Source organism: Lacerta agilis, chromosome 6, assembly GCF_009819535.1.
Source record: "Lacerta agilis isolate rLacAgi1 chromosome 6, rLacAgi1.pri, whole genome shotgun sequence".
NCBI classification, from domain to species: domain Eukaryota; kingdom Metazoa; phylum Chordata; class Lepidosauria; order Squamata; family Lacertidae; genus Lacerta; species Lacerta agilis.
This window is the reverse complement of record NC_046317.1, coordinates 16,424,084-16,437,673: the sequence shown is the minus strand read 5'-3', so window position 1 is coordinate 16,437,673 and position 13,590 is coordinate 16,424,084. Positions and strand designations below refer to the sequence as shown.

Genomic DNA, 13,590 nt, shown 5'->3' with positions numbered 1-13,590 from the left:
AGGTGTGCCATACGTTCGGCTTCTGAAAAACGTTCACAAACTGGAACACTTACTTTGGGGTTTGCGGTGTTCGACAACTAAGCCGTTCGGGAACCAAGGTACCAGTGTACAGTGGATGCTCAGATTGTGAACGTGATCTGTGTGGGAGGCACGTTCGCAACCCGCAGCATTCGCAACCTGCAGCACCCTGTCTGCACATGTGCAAAGTGCCGAAACATGGAAGTAACCCGTTCCGGTACTTCTGGGTTTGGCGCAGTGTGCAACCTGAAACACACAACCTGAAGCGTCTGTAACCCGAAGTATGACTGTACTGGCAATTATCAGAATGTGTAACTTTTTTTTTTAAGGAGTTGACATCCCAGAGCCACAATGCATAAACTGCTTTCAGATGTCCTGTTTCAAAAGTGGTGTACAAGGTGGCATAGGAATCTGTTGTTCAATATATATTTTATCTGAATAATATTGAGATAGATTATCAGGTTTTAATCATTATCAAGTTTTATTTGTGGTGACATGAATACTTGGTTAGTTTGCCATCTAAACCAATGCTGTGTTCATACATAAGGGTCCATTTCACAAAAAAGCACACTAAGCCAAACCATTGCTTAGTGTGAGCAAGGAATCATGAAGGCTCCCACTTTGCTCCTCCTTTGGTTGTTCTTTTCCTGCCCTATGCTAAGCCATGGTTTAGCCAAGCATGTTGTTTGACCCCAGGCTCATAGTTTTCCTTTCTCATACAATTCACAAACTGTAAACCACAGGAGAAACACAAGAGCCCAAGTTAAAATGGCGCATAAGGCACAGTGCAGCAGAACAACTGGAGGAGGCACAAAGTAGCCACAGACTCGTTTCTGAGAGCCTACTCATTAGCACAACCATGGTCTGCCATGGCATTGCGTGTAAATGAGGTCACTGACCGCTGTGATCCTCTTCATACGGTGGTACAGTAGTAGGGGCAGCCTTTTGTATTTTCACTTCTATTACACAAATTTTGTAATGTCTGAAATGGGTGTTCTGTGCGGATATCCACATGTGCAATGCCCCAATATACAGTACACTTCTCTCCCCTTTCCCTGTTCATATTAGAATGCTACATTTGTTGGGTAGCAAAGGGGGATGGGTTCTAGCCACTAGGCTACATCCCAAACATTGTAGAGGCTGTTATTCATGAACCAGACAAAAGTTCCTGCATATCTCAGCTTGTGTTAGAAATTGTTTTATGTTTATGGTTTAAATTTAAGTAGAATATAATTTAAAATGTATTAACACTTTTCTTTGCAGGTTCAGAATCAAATAAAGACTAAAGCTATGGATTTCGCTAAAATCCTTGAAAATATAATAGCTGGTTGTAAAAAGGTAAATGGAGCTCTTGCTTAGTTACATTTTTCACTTTGGAATTAGCAGAGTAGTATAACGTTGCTTACATTTTACAGTGAAATTAAACATTTTCCTGTTATTCTTGAAGTTTGGGCACTTGGAAGAGATATTTAGCCAATCAATGCCAATATGTAGACAACAATAAATGGGTTTTCCAGGATTTGCTTACATCAAGGATGGGAAACCCTGTGGGCCTCTAGATCATAGCTGTCAGCTTTCCCCTTTTTCAAGGGAAATTCCCTTATTCCGAATAGGATTCCTCGCAAGAAAAGGGAAAAGTTGACAGCTATGCTCTAGATGTTGTTGCATTCCAACTGCCATCAGCCCCAACCAGCATGACTAATGGTCAGGGATGGTGGGAACTGTAGCCCAACAATATATGGAAGGCCAGAAGTTCTCCTTCCTCAATTTACACATGGGTTGTATCCAACTGTCTCACTTTGCGGATGGAAGACACTTTGATCCACTTGAGGCTTTTCTCAGTGGGACAAAGAGGTTGGTGCTTCTTGCCAATCCCCCTGCCCCGCCCCATCCACAGTGCCAAATGCACACTCTATCTCAAATCTCATTGGAAGAGTGTGTGAGCTAGTGTGAGGGGCTATATAGTGAAGGGGGAACTGCAAAATAATAATGATTAAACAAAAATCTTCATAGATCTTTAAAAGACCTATATAGTTCTTGAAAAACCAAGTCCACTTGTTTTTAAAAGCAGTATCAACGGCAACCCTAAGGGACAGTACTCTCAGGCATAAAATTGTTTGCATTGTCTGTCATTTTCTGAAAACCAATATATTAATTGACGCAGAAAGTAGCAGCAAATATATCAGGGACTGAAGACGGTGTTGATCAGGAGTTAAAGCAAGCAACTAGCAAAGCTGTTGCATTCTTGGAATTACACCATTGCCTAGATCAAGTCTGTCGGATGGTTACTTCTTCATTACAAGGTATGCTAATTTTCGTTATAAGGTACTGTGATAAATGACTGGATTTTTAAAACCACTTTAAGAGATGCTTAAAGAGATACATCAGTTGGTGCTGCAGTCCTCCATTTGCTTTACAATGTCTATGATGGAAAATGGTCATTGTGAACTTTTTCTTTTTGAGTAAACTTATTGCTTCCTTGATAAAGGCCAAATTCACATTAGCTCTTTAGCCTTGCTGTTGCAGAACTGCTTTTCTGCAGGCATTCCCACATTTCATTGGTAACTTGTAAAAGTTGCTTAGATCGTGTGGTACTTCTCATGCTAAAGTCAGTGACTGTGATGGAGATATAGGCCTGGCATGAAGTGTAAAAACTTCATATTACTGATTGAAAGCAGAAGCCAACAACGAGAAAGCAGGTTTGCTGCTAGAGCTTCACCAGAGGGTAGCAAAGTGAGTGAAAAGAAACCTTTGTGGGGATCTCATGGTGTTCAGACCAGAAACATCATTGTTTCTTCTGTATGAAGTGTATTTAAAATTTAGATTCCTGCCGCTTCTCAATTCTCTATTATTATCATCATTATTATCATTATTAATTTTATTTGTACCCCACCCATCGGGCTAGGTCCCCAAAGCCACTCTGGGCGGCTTCCAACAAATATTAAAATACATTAAAATGTGACAGATTATTATTATTATTATGATAACTAATCTACACTTGTTTTTATTAAGGTCAGCTGTGTTTGGCTACTATCTTTGTTCTTGACCACTTTTAAGAACTTCGCTTTGTCTACGAGCTAATATTGCCTATTAGGGAATGTAGCCATCAGACTGAAAAAGGGCTCCCCATTCAATCCTTTTCTACAAGGAATGGCAGCCCTTCTCCCTTCTTAACATCTAAAGTTTAAAAAGCATTTAGTAGGACACCTAATACTTGAACAAAGCTTGCATGCAGTATTATTTTCTGAGTGCCTCAAATGCAGCACTTTATATTATGTCAGTGGCTGATTCTGCCAGTGGAAGCCATGAACATATCCCCACCTTGTGGAACAAATTATAGTAAGGTAAACAATCATATTTCGGCAATCATTCTCCAAGCCTCCTGAACATTTTTTTAATGAAAAACAAAAATAAGCTATGTTTATAAATCTGTTGTTCCTTTTTGGGTCTCTTCAATCAATGTGCAGATTATTCAAATTTCTTCCTAATGATTTTTAACTTACTGGCTTTTTTACCTCTGTTTTTCACAGGCTCATATAGAAACAGAAGTCCACTTAGGTATTTCATAGAAAAGATTTGCATCTTAACTGGGAATTTTAACACTCTCTGCAACCCATCTGTATTATCCACTGATACAGCAGACAAAACCCCAGAGCCTTCTGTGAACCATAGAGAATTGGACTCTGTAGCAAAGTCACTCATTATAAGTTTTGAACTTGAACAGGGGCAGAATTCATCAAAAGTTCAGGACAGTTGTATGCAAAATTCTTCTTCTGAAGGAAAACAACTTGAAGAGGATGAAGCTCTAAACATCTGGGAGCAGAAAGGAGCTCCGAAATGGGAACACCTACTTTGGTCTCTGCCTGAAAGCTTAGGGGAAGCTTCACCTAGTGGAATCCATTGGGTATAAATTATTGCTTAACTTATGGAATGCAGGAAATAAACATTGTAACTGTTATGTTGGCTATTGTGTTGGCATCTGAAAAAAATGGAGGCTTGGAATGAGAAGTCTTTGGGCCATTTTACATGCTCACCCAGCCAAGATTGCCCTTCTGTGGTTAACGGAGTAAGTGCAGGTCTTCCTCTTTTACTGGCATATTTAAGTCATTGTGTGAATCCATTCACATATAGGCCTTTAATTCATGAAGTCTCAGTTCACTAAATTTTTATCTCTTAGGGTGCAAGTAAAAGATTGCAAATCGTCCTATGAAAGGGTGCCCGGTTCCCCAAATATCTTATATGTACTGTTCAGAGGAGTGGTCTTGCCTGCTCCCTCTATCATGGAATGACAGTTCTTGGCTGGGTGATGTAGTCACTGGTCCCTAAAGAAGCTGCAAATTCACACCAAAAGAAAGTCCAGTCCAAGATGCATATTTTAAGCTGCTAGGCAAGTCAGAAAATTCAGTCGTTAAAATTTAATTCATTCTGCATGCATGTAATAGCTTCATTTTAAAACCATGCTCCAACATCTAAGGGGTTGCATTAACCTTGCTGGTCATATTTCTTAGCTCTTAAATGTTTAATGTTCAGTAGGCAGTTGCAGTACCTAGGCCAAATATATTTAAAGTGAAATTCTTTGAAAATGGGGACATAGTTGCTTGGGTAGTGATGTGTCATTTTATACTAATAATTTAAAAAATGCATCCCTGTTTTGCAGCCATTCTTTGGGCACAGTTCAGGTTGTAGAATAAGAGGCTTAGAAGAGGTCTCTTGCTGCCACTGAACCTGCAAGATGGTTAGCCTCCAAAGAGACTCATTTCTGCACCCATGCAAATGGCTTGTGTGAACAAAGGTGTCCCCTTTCAGCAGTAGCTGCTCATTGCTAGTGAGAAGCCTCTTCAAAGGACCTCAGCCTTTAGGTATGGTTTTCTAGGGCACAGAGGAAAGGAAATGGCAATACTGCCCTTTGGATTCCATTTGATTACATGGAATAACAGGGTATGAGGTAAAGTGATTTAAAAAGTAACAGCTTCTCATTTTGGTGATGATGATTTTTAAAACAAACAAGTGAAAGGGATGTAGATTCTGAGTATGGTAAGTTCCCTCAGCCTTAATTTTAAAGAACAAGCTTTTCATTATTTTGTAATTTATATGCAGTACTTGTTTTGGTTTTTTTTTAAGGAATAACACGTTTACTTATTTTTAGCAGAGCTTTTCCAGTATAATTATGGTTTGCCAACAGAGTTGTTCGGACACCTGAAAGTCAACTTTACTTTTAACGGTGTACCACACAGTACAACAGAACTCATTCATCATTCGTTAAAAGGCTTTAAAATTATCGTTGACCAGACACAAACTATTTCCGTTGTTGAGAATTTTAAAAATCCCTTAAAACAAAAACACAGTGCTGGCTTTCACATTTTTATAGTACCAGTTTTAATTGATGCTTGTAAATGTAACTCCTCCTAATCATGTATTGTCTATACACATATATTTACATACACAAATTTGTATATAAGGTGCTTACAAAGATTAGAATTGAACTGTAAAGATTTGCAAATAGAGCATAAGGTACATGTAAACATTATTGGTTCTTTTTGAAAAACAAGTATCTCTCTTGAGCCATATATATTGAGTTTTAAATGCTGTACAAAAGTGATATTAAACTACTGTATTCTATTCAAGTGTATGTTTTTAGAGGGTTTAAAAAAACTTATATATTCATATATTGGAGCTCACCTGCTGTGTGTGTGTGTGTGTGTGTGTGTGTTTTCATTTTATTTCTAGTGGATATATATATATATATATATATATATATATATATATATATAGCACTGGGATTTTGCTAAGAAGCTGTGTAGGGTAACAGGTTGACAATTCACTGCTTCTTGTGTCCTCCTCATAGGGTTGCTTTTCAGAGTGCCATGGGGCAGGACTCTTCCCACATAGCTGTCAACCTTTCCCTTTTTTGCGGGAAATTCCCTTATTATAGCATTGGGAGACAGCAGGGAGGGTTGACAGCTATGCTTCCCACCCCTCTCAGAATAGGAAAGCTGAAAAGCCCTTGGGCAGTACACTACATGGATTCCAGCCACTAACTATTTATAATATAGTGTTTTCGCATGTACTTGCGAAAACAAGTTTAATTAAATTGCTTCATTTTAGGTTTCAGAGGATTTGTCCCCTGCTTTCTTGAACGTTCAGCACATTTTTTTAAGCCAGTAGATAACATTGCATTGGCAGAAGACAAGCAAAACTCTTAATGCAGGACTACAGGTGCCTTGCAAAAGAAACATGAAATACATGAAGCCTCTTTACACAGAGTCAAATAATGGTTCTTTTTGCCTGCTGCCATCTAGCAGCTTTTGTCTAGCCTTGTAAACAAAGGCCCTTCTTACTTCTGCTATGTGTGAAATTTATGGCAGAGCTGTAACCCCACCCTTTAATATGAATTTGGCTGATGGTATAGCCGTTTTTAACGTCAGTGCCAAACGTGGTGCTTTGCAGACTCTGCTGTTCGTTTATTCCTCCTACATATATGAAATAGGCCTTGCCTTTTCTCTTCTTTCCTCTTGAACGAACACTGACCTTTCCTGTCAATGTATCTGAGTCAATTTCCATGTCGACACTGGCTAATTTTGCTGAAAACTTTCCCAAGCTATCACTCTTGTTCCTTTTCCCTCGGTGAGTAAGCAAGCTATGTTCATTGTTACACTCAAATTGAAAGGATTATGAAAATAGTTTCTCCATATTAGGTTAGGAGGATGCAAAGGAGAGTTCTTATCCTCAGATCTATGTTGTATCTAGATGGGCCAGTTTTCACGGACACATCCTGTTAGGTTCTTAACAGAGTATTTCTGCCAGCTGAGACAGAATTAGATTTGGTTCTCTAAAAATTCCCCCCTGTTACCGGTATATTTTGTTTCTCATGCCAATTCTCCCACACCCTGGAACCTGAAGAGATACGTTAGGTGACCAGTCAAATGTGACTCCACAGTGGCTCTCTGGATATCTGCCTTAGAGCAGTGTTTCCCAAACTTGGGTCTCCAGCTGTTGTTGGACTACAACTCCAGCTAGCAGAAACAGAGGTCAGGGATGATGGGAATTGTAGTCCAAAAGCAGCTGGAGACCCTAGTTTGAGAAACACTGGCTAAGAGTGTACCACTGAGTCTGTTTTGAACTTTGCGCCTGATCTTTACTCTTGATTCTAAAACATTTTTTAAGAGAAGAAATGGATTCCAGCTACTTATGTTCTGTGTGGTTAGTGCCTCATAACCCAGCAATTTAAAATTCTTCAGTAAGTGTCTCGAATAATTTTCTTCCATTTCTATTATTTTGAATCACCTCCTCCTATAGCATTGTTAAGAATGTCATATTAGGAGTCCCCTGGAAACTCTATATTGCTCTATAACTCATAATTTGCATATATGTTTCTTTAAAAAAACATTTAGCATTATTCTTGCTTTCTCCAAAGAACGCTGATGTACAGCTTCTGTCTTCACTTGGTTCAATAATGGCACCCACAGGTAAGAGAGAGAATCACAGTTATCTCACTCTCCTTAAAACAGTTGTGCCACAAGCACATGGCTATACACTGTACTATTAACTTTCTAATCTACTTATGGATACAATGTTCAGACATTTTTCTGGGCAATATTTCTGTTAAGTTGGCTATTTATATTTTAGTGTTTAAAACCCCTATAAAAAGAAAGGAAACCTTGCAGACATTTACATTGTAAATAATCATTCAAAATACAGGCCTCTCAACTTCTGCACAATAGTACAGTAATTGGAATGCTAAGAGCATAATTTTAACTATATCACTGTCCAGGTTTTGCACAGTGCATGTATATGTCTGTAATATGTATGCAAATATGTCACACAAACATGCTGTCAGAGTTGCCGAACTGCATTTGGTTCTGTCAAAGGCTTTCTTGCTCACAAAGGCAGGCTGTTGTGCACACATTGTGCGCATGGGCCCCTTACCATCTGTTGTGCATGCGATTTGTAGCCAATGATTGTGTGAATTGACCCAAGGTCTTAACCACCCAGACCTTTCTGACTGAAAAAAATCAGTCATGCTCAGTTTATTCATTTAAATATAAGGCTCTGAGAATTCCAATTTGGCACAAATTTCTGTGAGTTTAGTTCTCTGTCTTTCTCTAAGAGAAAAAGGTTTGAAACGGAGCCCAATATAAATGTTGGGAGCAATAGCAATTCTCCTGTTTCCAACTCTGCTCTGTTCTTGGGTGACTTCTTGGATAGCAGTGTATTTTGCTTGATTCTCTACAGCGGGAACAGTTGGGGCCCCTTTCTTGCTGCCTCTCCAAAAATCTGAGCACCTGATGAACCAACTATTTGGGAACTTGCTCAGATTTGTTATAATGGAGGTTTGGGTTGAATTCTGATTTGCTTTAAAAACCTTAAACCTTGGGTCTGGTTTTGCTTCAGGTTCAGTAGGCTCACTTAGTTAACATTCACTTTTATTCGTGGATCATAAAATAAAAGAAGCATTTTTTTTTCAGCTGCAGGAAATATAGAAAAGTCTTAAAACAGTCATGACAAAAAATTAGCAAAAGCAACCCTTCTTTTTACATTGATATTATTATTCAGTGCTTACAAGCCTGAGGGTGGCTAGTTGGTTATGTTTCTTTTTAAAAATGCTGGAGTGCAGCTGGTATTCCTTAAAAAATTAACTTTGCAGCCACAAAAGTTCAATCCTGGAAAAAATTACTGGGAAATGCAAGGATAGTGATGTCATGTATTTGTTTTAATGCTTATACATTCAAGGGGAAAGCATTCATCTGCTTTTATTTCAAGTCATTTTGAAGTAAAATCCATTTCCTTTTTGGCAAGCCTAGCACAAGCATTTTTAAATTTAAAAACTGGTACTTGTAATTAATGTAGAACCACTCGATGGTTATGTTTCTTTAACTATAATTGCATGGTATTGACTATAGCTTACAGCTTCATCCACCAATAAGAGTATCTTCTGCACAAGCCAAAAAGGGTCCCAAATCCAGCAATGATGGGCAATTTTATGGGTTTTACAGGACATAGGTATTTTAACTGCCTAGCACTTGAGCCTCTCTGCTCTTAAATTGGGCTTCTGAGCATAGCTTGTGCATCGTGGTAGAAGGCCAAACATTGTCCATTACTTCTTTCTCCCAGTGGTTGATAAAACAGCTCAGCTGCAGATCTGCAAACTGCTTGCAGTGTCTGTACAATATTTATCAAAATCAGCTGTACAGTATCAAGATTGCAGGAGCCAGAAATGGGGCCCAAATATTAAATAAAAATAGATTGGCGTAAAAATATACACAGTCAATTTGAATTTGTATATTGAAGACAATGGATAAATAATTTGCTTGTGTCACTTTGCTTTCAATAATTTAGAGATGGGTTTAACAAGCACAAAAAAATCTAATTGGATTTCATGGAGCACACAAAAACATCTCCTGGAGGGAGTGGGGAGCAGTCCAGCATGATGTTGTGTGTTTCTAAAGTAAGTTGGGTTTTTTTTGGGGGGGGGAGGTGTGGAAATGTAAGTACAAATTTTAGTATTCTGCCTTATTTCAATGGCACGCAGTTTCCTCATCTTCCACTAGATGGAAGTGTTTCACAATGGTATTACAATCTGCAGGACTTCTAAGGACTGTTGAATACCATCCAAGGTGTGAAAATTACCAGTTCTCATACTTTTCACCAACATATTCCAGAGGAGTTTCTGAATAAAAATTAAACCCCAAATATAACCCCCCAAATTACATATTCAGCAGAAATAGCCCTTTCCTGAGATATAGATCATTACATGGATGCACACTATACTAGGTAATGCTATTTTCCCAAATGTCCCAGAATCATCTACTCTGATGTAGATATATACAGATGGGAGAATGTTCATCTTTCTCCTGTTTAGGGTGCTATCTCCACTGAAATAAGTGGCAGTTGTGCAAAATAACTATAGTGATCTTGCAGAGTTCTCATACTTTTTGATAGGCCTTGAACACAAGAACTTCTCTCTCAGTGGGTGGTGCTCTTTTTAATTTGTACAGAAATGCTTTAGTATATAGGACAGGTGTCCTCACTGTAGTGGTAACCTCTTCAGGCCTACTTAGGTTTTACCACCTCTAACGTGTAGTAAAGAGAAATGAGTTGTTTAAAAAACTACAGTCTGACAGAGCTGTTTTAAATAGGATCATCATTTAAAACCGAAGCCCTGCAGTTCCTGAGCCACTGAAGCTAGGAGTTACTCAGATCCATCTCCAACACTAAGCAAAGCACAAGGCTCTACACCAGGCATAGGCAAACTCCGGCCCTCCAAATGTTTGGGACTACAATTCCCATCATCCCTGACCACTGGTCCTGTTAGGTAGGGATGATGGGAATTGTAGTCCCAAACATCTGGAGGGCCAGAGTTTGCCTATGCCTGCTCTACACACACACACACACACACACACACACACACACACACACACACTTAGTTTTTCTTACCATGGCTTTACAACACTTTGCTTGGTCCTAAGGAAAGTATTGCCTCAATGTAGCTTTCTTCCCAATGGAGAATGAGCACTACCTATGATTTTTGCCTATTTGGGAGATCATGCTAAATGTGTAGGTTATTCATGATCATAACTGGAAATGGAGCATTCATCTAATACTTCATCTGTTTAATTAAAACAGCATTCACCCCCATAACCGTCCGACCAATGAAATTTACAGCGTAATTGTGTTATTAATCTTGGTGTTTCCAAATGTCTCAACGCAAATACATCTACATTCTCTTAACGTGGACTAGCTCTGAAAGCAAAATACATTTCTGGCCGTAGTGAGTGAGCAACTTGCATTAATCCACAAATAAGGATATGTCACACCCTAAAACAAAGATGCCTCCAGTCTATAAACTTCAGAAAATCAAACTACATAGGCCCATCTACCAAAGGGCCGAATTACCTGTTGCCACCTGTTAATGTGTATAAGAAAAATCTAAAAGATGCAGATGTTTCTATGGAGGAGCAACTCCAGAAGTGGGGCAACTGTTGGCAGGATCTGGAGCTGCCTTCGTCAAAGGCCACCCTATTGATACTTCTTTCATCTTGGTGTACTGTGTTGATAACTCTACTGCTCACAAAAGTTTTGGTTTTAACAGGTCAATGATTTGTACAGAATTTATTACTGGAGTGCAGAGGATGTTTCTCCCCATTTTGATTAATCTTTCCAAATTGCAAACTGACTTGTGTCCTAGAGAACGTCCTTCTGAGCACTAATTTTCCATGCCAAAATAGCTGAAGACAGCATGTCCTCTTTTGTAGGTGAGCCACAATTTTGGCTGACAAGTCTCATGACAAAATGTTCCCTGAAGTTTAATATTGATGCAACTGTAAGCTTACTTGTCCAGTTGGGAGTATCGTAAGAACCAATATGTCTGCCAATGGTCTGGGGAGACATAAGCCTAAAGTGTACAGCCAGTGAAGCATTCTCGCTCACAATAAGGCAATTTGCGCAGTTGTCAGGTGGGGGTGGGGGTGAAGTTCATATCTCATTGCAATGCAAATGCTAATGTGCATCCCCAAGCATTATAATAGGGTGTGAGCATGTGGTTTTTACAACTGTAGCTGTCTTGTGGCTAGTGAGTGGTATCATGGCCCATTAGCATTTGTGGAGATAGGTCAAAAACTGGTTTGCCTGCTTTTATGTTAACAAAATTGTGCTAATGACTGTATCTCTAAATGCCTGGCTCCACTTACACTACACTGGGGGGTGGGTGGGTGGGTGGGTGTTCATTCATTCATTCATTCAAGCAGCCCTAGCCACACTTCCAGGGTCTTTGTCTTGGATTACTTGCTCTCAAACAATATGAGCATGACTTTCCCATAAGGTCATAATATAATGGGCTGATTGCAGGAATCTGGCAACAGGCACATGGTTTGTTCTGACTTTAGGTTGGCTAAAATCCCCATAAAACTACTGACAGATGTAGGAAGAGCACTGTTTCTTTCCCTTAGTTCTGCTGGTTGGGTTTCCCTTTAAGACAGCCAACCCACTTCATTATTATGTGAAATACTAGGCTTTTATTTAATGCTTATAGCAATGGGCCAGCAAGGATTTTAACTTCATGCAGAGGGATATGATACATGCGGAGCAGAAATAGTAGACAGCTGTAGTGTGTCAGAAGCTTTATGCTATGGATGGGGAAACTCTGATCCATCAGATGTTGTTGGACTCCAACTCCCATCAGCCCCAGCCAGCATGGCCAGCAGTCAAGAGTTGATGGGAGCTGTAGTCAACATATGGAGGGTGATAGGTTCCCTATAAAATCAGAGAACTGTAGAGTTGGAAGGGACCCTAAAGGCCATCTAGTCCAATACCCTGCACTGCAGGAATCTCAACTAAAGCATCCATAACAGATGGCTGTCCAACCTCTTCTTAAAAACCTTCAAGGAAGGACAGTCCACCACCCTCTGAGGGAATCTGTTCCACAGCTCTTGCCACCAGAAAGTTCTTCCTGATGTTTAGTCAGAATCTCTTGTGAATTGAATCCATGGATTCGGGTCCTAGCCTCCATTGCAGGAGAAAACAAGCTTGCTCCATCTTCCATGTGACAACCCTGGATATTTGAAGATGGCAATCATATCTCCTCTTAGTCTGCCCTTAATCTCCTTTTATCCTATCCATGCTTATATTGTTTGGGGGGAATAAAGATAGTTTGATGCCAAATGCCACATTCCACCAACATTTAGCTTAGGCCAGTGTAATTGCTTAGCCATGGAACTTCATCTTGAGAGCCAGTGTGGTGTAGTGGTTAAGAGTGGTAGACTTGTAATCTGGTGAACCGGGTTCGCATCTCTGCTCCTCCACATGCAGCTGCTGGGTGACCTTGGGCCAGTCACACTTCCTTGAAGTCTCTCAGCCCCACTCACCTCACAGAGTGTTTGTTGTGGGGGAGGAAGGGAAAGGAGAATGTAAGCCGCTTTGAGACTCCTTCGGGTAGTGAAAAGCGGGATATCAAATCCAAACTCTTCTTCTTCTTCTTTCCCCTAAGAATTATCAATGAGGTGGGAAAGACCTACATATTTGTCTTCGCTCCTGCAATGGCAATACAGTCTACAGCCATATTTATTTATTTATTTATAATTTCTATACCACTTTATATTTTAAATAAAAACCTCAAAGCGGTGTACAGCATTAAATCAATAAATCAATAGCTGGGCAATGTTCCTCTGGCCACATGAGGAACCTCTTTAGTATAGGAGAGATGTGGCTATTTTGTGTGTAAGAAGCTGTAAGTTGTTGTCATTTGGTAAAGAATTTGGTAAAAATATCCAACTATCAGCATGGGAAAGATTATGGAATAAAGAATGGAAATTTACGGCCTGTTATACACTAAAGGAAAATATTTTGAAGATGTTTTACAGGTGGTATATAACTCCCAGCAAACTATCCAAAATGTATAAAATGAGATCTAATATGTGCTGGAGGTTTAAACAGGCAGAAGTGACACTTTCATAATGTGGTGGGGTTGCAAAAAAATTAAGAATTTTGGGGATATTATATATGAGGAATTGAAAAAAAAATAAGCAAACTTTCATAAAGAAACCAGAAGCCTTCCTCTTAGGCATTTTAGATTCAGAT

At 39.4% G+C, this 13,590-nt stretch overlaps 1 protein-coding gene across 3 annotated transcripts in view; it reads left to right on the top strand.

Annotated features, from left to right (window-relative positions):
• KIF14 (kinesin family member 14) overlaps window positions 1-3,976 on the top strand; it is a 29,638-nt gene extending 25,662 nt beyond the window's left edge. For 2 of the 3 annotated variants that reach the window (XM_033151444.1, XM_033151441.1), the window contains exons 27-29: window positions 1,282-1,356; window positions 2,183-2,321; window positions 3,549-3,976. In XM_033151444.1, coding sequence (XP_033007335.1) covers window positions 1,282-1,356; window positions 2,183-2,321; window positions 3,549-3,928 — 594 coding nt within the window. In that variant the 3' untranslated portion in view covers window positions 3,929-3,976. The remainder of the gene's footprint in view (window positions 1-1,281; window positions 1,357-2,182; window positions 2,322-3,548) is intronic. The other variant, XM_033151443.1, reaches the window with a different exon arrangement.
• Window positions 3,977-13,590: the final 9,614 nt, after the last annotated feature.